The sequence below is a fragment of the Malania oleifera genome, chromosome 9 (assembly GCF_029873635.1).
Source record: "Malania oleifera isolate guangnan ecotype guangnan chromosome 9, ASM2987363v1, whole genome shotgun sequence".
In the NCBI taxonomy this organism is placed as follows: domain Eukaryota; kingdom Viridiplantae; phylum Streptophyta; class Magnoliopsida; order Santalales; family Ximeniaceae; genus Malania; species Malania oleifera.
The window spans coordinates 50,581,139-50,589,772 of record NC_080425.1 but is presented as its reverse complement, the minus strand read 5'-3'; the positions used below and the strand labels follow the sequence as shown (position 1 = coordinate 50,589,772).

The following is an 8,634-nucleotide window of genomic DNA, read 5'->3' as shown; positions in this document are numbered from 1 at the left end:
TTGACTAATAAATTATTTTCTTTATAAATATCTAGATAAAATTTCTCCTCCTCTTAAAATTCTATAACTAGTAAAATGAGTTAGGTCAATTTTTATAATAAATTTTATAAAGGTGACAAAGTTATTTTAATAATTGTTCAATCTATCTTTTACAATTTTGAACGACACCCATTTCATTTAATTCATAAATTTTAAAATAAAAGAAAAATATTCTCCATATTAGTAGTCTTGATTTTTTTTTTTTTGAAACATAAAATATGCATTTTTAATCATTTTCCTAGAAAATACGAATGTTAAATCATTACATAGCAACAATCAAATAGGAATATATATTTTTTCATCAAACTTCCCATTAAGCCTTCCAATGATAACATTAATGCTTAATATTTCTTAAAATTAAATGAAAATAAATAATTTACTATGGAAATCCAACATATTTTTAAATCAACATTTTCCATTCAAAATAAGTTTTTAAATCAATATTTCTTACATTTCATAAATCAATAAAATAAATAAATAAATAAAAAGTAGCCTAGTATACAAAGCCCGTGCATATGTAGGACCTAAGAAAGGGGCGAACCTCGATGGATCTATGGTTATGCAGCCTTACCTACATTTTTGCAAAACTACATGAAACAGATTTAATAAAGTAATACAATTAATTTCAACAAATAAGTCCTGCGCCCAAAAATGAAAACAATGCATTATTATTGTTTATGCTAAAGAGCAAACTACAACAATTGAAGGGCAAATCCAAGGCCAGACATCCGTTCCATCAAACACAGCGCAGCAGAATTTTAAAATATGTTCACTTCATTCAGTCTGTTTACATAAGCAAAGAAAAATATATTGTGGTAAAGGAAGAAAATAGCAAAAGATCAACACCAATATATTACTTCTCTCAATGAACAGAAAGTGTCCTATGTTATTTACATAACAGTTAAATATCACACTAAACATTTTCAAAATCCACAATAGTTTACTCTCAAAATTGAAGTCAATGTCCCTTGGACCCCCCTGTTAAGCCTAAAAATACAATGAAAAAACACAACTCTGCCAAAATCTTTTTCCTTCACCTACAACGAGGAAAATGAATTATTCTCCTGCATTTGAAGAGGCCTGCCAAAATCATAATCTGGATGTATGCCTCAAGGCAGCCATATTGCATAAAAATGGAGGAAGGCTACAGTGGTAACCAGAGAAAGTTGCAATTGCCCAACAACAAAAGCATGGAGAAATCTTCTAACAGAAAACAAAGACTCCCTTCTCTGATGACACCATCCGTTTTGCAGCAGTAGTCCCAACAATTCTCTCTAGCTAAATTGAGATGAGATTTTGTTAGCATTCCCACAAAACTAGCACACAAATTTCTGTAAAAGAAATAAAAGAGACAAATCTTGACAACGACGTATATGGAAAAGAAAATAGTTTTTTTTTTTTTAAATATTGCCTTCTTGATTAGAAAATTGAGGAACATGGACAAAAAAAAAAAAAATCAATAAACGACTGAAGTTTTTAAAAAGTGGCTTCACTCAAACCTAACAATACAACTATCATTCCACTGCCATCAGCATTAATATCCACAGGCGGTCATTACCACCTCCGCATCACCAAAGCAGGAAAACCACTTCCAACATATCAATCACACCGTCACACTTAACTAAGCACAATCGCTAGTCACTCCACAAACACTGCCACTTCCATTCTAAAAGCAACATGGTTACAGCCACCACCAAAGTGCGCCCGCACCACCACCCCCCCCCCCCCCCCCCGGGGCCCAAAACAAGAAAAGAAAAAACTACGCAAATAAATGAATAAATGAGTAAATCAATAACTAAAAGCCAAGAAGAAGAGGAAAAGACGGCCGCAATAAACAAAAAATCACAGCCTATTTCACCTCCATTATTGAGCCATTCACAAGCATTGCCAATCATCTCATATGTACAACAACGAGAAGTGCAGAATTACCCGGAACTGATCAAAGCGAGAAAAAAGCGCAGTGCAAGTCATGCTGTGTGACCCTTCAAGCATATTGACAATCTGGAAAAGAAAAAAATGGAGACAGTTCTTAATGCCTATCAAAGATGGGGTTTGTGATTACTAAGAGCAGTAACAAACTGCGCAGCTGGCTAAGAAATCTCACCTCAGGGTAAAATTCTTTTCTTTCAGGGAGAGAATATATGATTAAATTCTGAATCCCACGGATCTACGAACAAACAAAATTAATGACAAAGTCGCATTAAAAAACTATAGAAGCGCTTTACCACGAGTATCAAAGGACTTTTCCAAGATTATCAATCAGTTAATATACACAAACTTTCTAGCGCATCAAAATCTTAAATGAGCCATTAACACCCAATAACATCTACATTAGAGCCAGCTTCTAGTTACCACTGAGAATCAATAATTATAACTAGTCAATGAACATAAAATATTTCTAACAATGCTAGCTAATATAGAAGAGACAGATTATGGAGTACAAATTGTTGCTGAAAAATAAATCCTAGCATTTTCTAAGAAGTGTACCTCAAATGAGACACCGCAAATTCAGCAAAGCAGATGCATGGAATACAAAGAGAAAGCATCAACTACAAAGCAGATGCATGTAATGGGTGCTAGGGGTATTCTTGTAATCTCATAAATTTAGAATTCATTTTGGTCAAATTAGCTTTGTTATTTTCCCCCTGTAACATTCAGGGTGTAATTTTGCGATTGTAGTTATTTTTAGACAGGGCTTATGTGCAAAATAGGAGCTGAGTTCTGTTGGAAGCTTCAGGCCTTGTAGAAATAAGTTATCTTCACCCACTTTTCCAGGAGGTTTTTGGCATTTTATCTTTGAGAAGATTTTTCTCTACAGCTCATCTCTAGACCATCTGGGGTTAATATTGGGAGGCTAGGGTTTTGAGGATTCAACCCTGCAGTGCCTACAAATCCCCTATCACAGCTAAAGGTGCGAGAGGATAATACGTACTAGTTTAGGGATTAAGTTGCTGTTGTGACAAGAAATTGTCTTATTTGCTGAACTGAAACTCACAGCAGTCATCCCTTTATTATTCTATTGATTTAGTAGTTATTTGAATCAAGAAAAGGGTGCTAAAAAAATCACCATCCTGAAATCTCAATCTTCATTTATGAAATTTTCTTATACCCCTACAACTATTTGCATCACACATGCAACCAAAAAATGGAAGTAACTGAGATAAGCTGTAATGTGTTTCTACAATTTAAACATTGGTAAATCAGCACAGGCCTCAGGACTTTATGCAAGCAGCGCCCTTCCAGTTTTTGCATCACTCTCTCTTATTATTTCAGGCATGCTGATGTTTGGATGATGTCAACAGGGAAAGCCCTCAAATCTGTAAGATTTGTCAACCAAATAATACAGCTCTTAATTTTTTTCCATTTGGAAGTTTCAAGGGGCATTCCCTGCCTGCACCACTTCCCTAACCTATTTACGCAACCATTTTACTTGTGATGAGTTGAGGAAACCTGATCAATGAAATGCTAGCCCATACAAAACTAACATCATTGCAGCCCTCCCCCCACCCCCACCCCCACCCCCACCCCCACCCCCACCCATAATAATAATTTATTGTTAATTCCCACATAATAATATACATTCATCATTATTCCCATTAAATCATATACATTTAGAAGCTCTACAATATACATGCATATCTTATATCTATAAAAATAACTAGAATATGAACAAGAAGGATGTGCATATCCAATTGAAAGAACCTTGTATCTGTGGTAGAAATGAGCCCTCTCTGTGTAAAGCATGATCTTCTGCCTGCCTTCAAAGAACGAAACCCGCGCACGAGAAATATCACTCTGTTCCGTGTAACTGATCATGTATAAAATGGGAAGTCAATAATCACATAAACTTATACCAGCAGCCAAAGTCAAATAAAATCTCAATAAAAAATGCTTAATGCTTGCAAAGAAAATAATTAATATAAACTATAGGTTAAAAAAAGAAAACACAGTAGCTTACTCCCCAAGCAGACAGAAAGAAGCATTCTGTGACTTCAAAAAATTTCGAAGGCGAACATACTCAAAGTAAGAACTGATAAATAACATAATCCCACCCTGCAGAAAAAGTTTCAGGAAAAGATCAATAATTTAAAACATTTTGTTCAAAACCTTGAGTATGTGTGAACTTAGCTCATGTCCCAAGTACCAAGAATAAAATAAATACCTCGATAGAATCTTTAATCTTGGGGAACACCTGCATCAAGAAAATATTATCATATCTTCAAATCAAACTAAAACAGGAAAAAGCAGAGTAAAAATTTTCATTCTAACAATTATTACTAAAACCCAAAACGCCCTCTCTGTATGTAAAATCAAACATCAAATGCATTAAAGAATTCTGCTTTCAGGCCCCAAAAAGGAAGCAAAAATAATTTAAGATACAAGTGTGAAATAAAATATAAGTGTTAGATCATCACTTCACCTAAACAGTGCCAAAATAGGGAGCATAAATACCACATAGTAAACACAGGCGATGAGATTAGAACCCAGGACCTCCTGGTGATGAACTCTAATACCATGTTAGGCTACCACTTTACCTAAAAGCTTAAGCTATTAGGTTATGGGCCAGCAATGTATATCAAGCTTTAACAGAAAGAATTAGTAAGGAGGAATCCACTGTCTCAGAAGTAGTCTTGCATCAACACCCAGACCCAGTATATAATATTGTAAATGTTGCATCAGGACGGTAAGATAGGCATGATAAAGAGAGGAAGACCAGATAGGCTTCGTTCAACACACTCTCATTACCCTCATCCTCCCATCTCGCCCTAGGAAGGAGCAGGGATTCAAATATTTTAATATGAAATAAAATATGGAAGGCCTCTTATCATCTTTTAAACCAATATCCTTCAATGCTGTAAATCTAGTGAACCATTAACTGCAGAGTCCCAAATATGTAATTGCAAGATTATGGTTCAACACATTACATGGATAATAAGAGTAAAGGTACTTTCTAACCGTGTCTCATACAGGTTGAAATACACACATACATTGATGCAAATCACTTGTGATAGTAGGGTGAACAAAGATCAAAAGGAGAAAAAATAGAGGTTGACCAACCATGTCTTAATCCCTGAGGAAAAAGGAGACGAAAAAGCTGTAAAATAACAGTAATCCATCGAAATACAGCTGAATAGAACTTGGAACAAACTGAATCTGTATTTGAGAACATAAGGCACAAAAGATAAACAACTCAAACCAATCTTCCATTAAATACAACCAAGTCATCCTAGAGTAGTCATTGACAATTGCAACAAAATATCAGAACCCCAACCTTGACGTGACATGACTAGGACTTCAGACATTGGAATGGAATGATATGAAAAGGCTGACCGCCTGTTTATTGACTCAGGAAGCAAAGGAAACACAATGATGCTTTCCCAATTTGGTAAGACTCACACTCCAGATTAGACATAGAAATCAAAGTAGGAACTAGCTCTTTTAATTTGTCCAATGAAGGATGACCAATGTGGCAGTGGATTTGAAGTGGTGTAGCAGCATAGCAGGCAACAAGAAGAGAGAGCGCCTCAAAGTGGTAAAGCCCACTAACCTCATGTGCCAGTTATCGTCCTCATTTTGAGATCGTAAACAACAATAGAATCAAGAGAGAAGATTATAGAAAAATTCAATGACTTATAATTTTACAAGCAAACATGAGATTGAAGGGGACTTTAGGAATGTACAAAACAGAAGAAAGAAATACTGAGGGATTAGGTTATTGTAGCAATGGACGCATTAGCAAAGGTAGCTCAAGGTAAATATTTAGGACACTGGAGGAAAAAAGAGAAGTTGATTACATTAGTGGCGGTAGAATCCATAACTCAAGAACTAGCGGGACAGATATGAGATGACATGTAGGCCATAGGATTACTTTCTGAGCAACAGACGAAATGTGATGAGATGCTTGTTGGATGCATGCTGCCAGACCTTGAATAGCCCTCCTCTAAGATAGATATGGTACATTGTTCACCAATAGTCGAAAAAGTACCTATGGAGGGAAACATATTTTGGGATTTGTGGACTCCATCCCATCCCAATGCACACAACCTTTGACAACCGGAACAAACCATACAACAAACAACATAAACAACTAAAAAAGTCACAAACACAACAAATACTAATGTTTAAGGCCCCAGTGAACTTAGTAAAATATTGACAAACAGCTTCAGGCAGTACCAAACAATCATGCCCACAGCGTGGCACATGAGCAACTAAAAAAGGTGAGATCTTTGGACAGAAAGCATGACAATCAACTTTATATTATGGAATATGGAAGTATTTAAGGCATTCAGGAAGAAATCAGAGAAAAAACAGCACTCAAAAATCACTCACATGCTGGCACGTGAGATTGGAGCTGATTTTTGGGGGAGGAGGGCAGGGTGTGGGTGCTCCTGCAGTGACGAAATTTCACAGCCTTAAAGATTGTAGGTTTTGTGGCTGTACATGGGGTTGGTTTTCAAAATCCGAAGGGGTTCTAGGGATTCTAAAAGGGCAGTGACATCCAGAAATTTTTTCAGTAGTCTCTGGTGGTGTGGATGATCCTCCTAAGTGGCAGGTTTGCATAGGATTATGAGGTTTAGGATTTGGTTTGACAGTAGCTGTGCATTTAGGGTTTGGGTCTGATCTTGCTTTGATCCCATGTTGAAATATTGGGTAAATTGGAAGACCTCATCACATAGATAGGTCTCTCCCACCATTTGTAATATATGCAAGTACACATCAATGACCATATTACCCCTAGTAACTCATGCTTACTAACACAGATACAACACACAGAAGTAATACTACATAACTACAGTAATTAGAACCACAAAATATTCTGACTACTCTGTAGCTTTTTAAGAGTGTGTTGTCTTAGAATTAATCTAGATTCAGGGGAAGAGTGGCATTCGCCCAACTAGTGTTACCACTAAGAGGTTTTCGTAGCTGACTTTCCCTTGCCTGGTATGGGACTTTAGAGTGGCCTTTAGTCTATTTAGGAGTTCTTTTGGGTGGCAAGCCTCATTCGTTAGACATTTTGGATTTAGTGGTGTCTAAGATAGAGAAGTGGGTGGATGGGTGGAAAGGAACTTTGTCTCTTTAGGTGGTAAAATTATCCCTATTCAGAACAACCAGCTATCATCCTACTGCATTTTTTTTATCTCTTTAGTATTTTGGGAGGTAGCTCATAGAGTTTTTCTTTGGTCAAGTGTAGCCATGTAGGGGAGAGGAGAGATCATTTGATTAGGTGGGAGGTGGTCTCATGTCAAAAGAAGAAAGTTTGGGTCTTGGTAATTTGGTGTCTAAAAACACACCCTTATTGGAAAATGGCCGTGGAGAATGGCGAGTGCAGAGCTTCTAAAGCTGTATCACTGTATATGTGTTTTATTGGTGGCGATAGTTTAGAATATGTGCTGACTTGTTTATTCACAGCTCTTTTTTTTAGGAATTGCGGAACTCTCTTTATGGGGTGTTTGGAGAATTATGGGTCTGCCCAAATCTAGGGGAAGATTTGTTGACTATTTCTTTTGCTGGTTTAGGGAAAGGATCCTGAAAGGCTGTGGAGATGTGCTCTTGGGGCTGTTGTGGGGAACTTGGCTGGAAAGAAATGCTTGGATTTTTACAGAAAATAGATTATCAGTGAGATTTGTTTGGGACAGGATTCAACACTTGGCTCCTCTTTGGGCTGGCTGTTTAAGGGTTGCTGTTCAAGATGTCATTGGAGATGGGAATGCTTTATTATGTTGAAGCCGCTCTCGTTTCTCTTTCGTTGTTCTGTTTGAGAACTGCTTGTTCTCCTTTTTTATATCTTCTTTGTTTCTTTTCAATGAAGTTTCATTTTCCATCCTGGTAAAAAAAAAAACCACTAAACAACCACGACTTCTAAAATGAAAATACCCCTAAAAAATGCTTAAATTACAGGGAAAAAAAAAAGAAATACAATAATGTAAAAAAAATGACAGATTTAAGACATAAAGCTTGTTACGAATCTGAAACAAACTGAATATTTAATAAAGAAAATACAGCACTTACAGTTAGACAAGGAGAAGAGTAAGAGAAGATTGGGTGAAGAAGAGAACTGAAGAGAGGAGAGGGAAAAACAGCAGTCGGCCAGACCCCAGACCTAGTAGTCCCCTACAGCTCTTTAGGTTAGCCCTTATAACTTTTATGATAAAAAGGAACTTTATAGAAAGGCAGAAGAAGAAGATACAAATAAGGAGAAAAAGTAGAACACAAAAAACAAACTAGATCAACATAATAAAGCATTCCAATCTCTAAACAATATCATAAACATCAACCCTTGAAAGAGCCTGCACTATAAAGCCAAAGAAAACCAAGCGCAATCCTGTTCCCCAAACAAATCCTACTGATATTCTCCTCTCTGTAAAAATTCTGTCATTTCTTTCCAGCTGAATTCTCCACAACCCAACCCCAAGAGCACATCTCCACAGCCTTGCAGCTTCCTTCCCCAAAACCAGCAAAAGAAATAGTCAACACATCTTCCACTGAACAGAAACTTCAAAGAAAATGAACAATGAATAAACAAGTCAGACACATCCTCTAGACTATTGCCACGCGTGTAACACATAAATGGATAGAGCTTCAGAAGGTATCCTA

At 36.6% G+C, this 8,634-nt stretch overlaps 1 protein-coding gene across 2 annotated transcripts; it reads right to left on the bottom strand.

Moving 5' to 3' along the window:
- Positions 1-795: 795 nt before the first annotated feature.
- LOC131164678 (protein NUCLEOLAR FACTOR 1-like) lies at positions 796-8,426 on the bottom strand. Of its 2 annotated transcripts, none has more exons than XM_058122054.1 (7): positions 8,050-8,426; positions 4,202-4,231; positions 3,998-4,092; positions 3,742-3,847; positions 2,144-2,206; positions 1,969-2,040; positions 796-1,313 (listed from the first exon to the last, which is right to left on the bottom strand). In XM_058122054.1, the coding sequence occupies exons 3-7, from the start codon at positions 4,081-4,083 to the stop codon at positions 1,149-1,151; spliced, it is 492 nt and encodes a 163-aa protein (XP_057978037.1). In that variant the 5' UTR covers positions 4,084-4,092; positions 4,202-4,231; positions 8,050-8,426; the 3' UTR covers positions 796-1,148. The 2 variants fall into 2 exon arrangements, with proteins under 2 accessions (XP_057978037.1, XP_057978039.1); XM_058122056.1 differs by having other exon boundaries at positions 796-1,317; positions 8,050-8,414.
- Between the last annotated feature and the right edge of the window lie 208 nt (positions 8,427-8,634).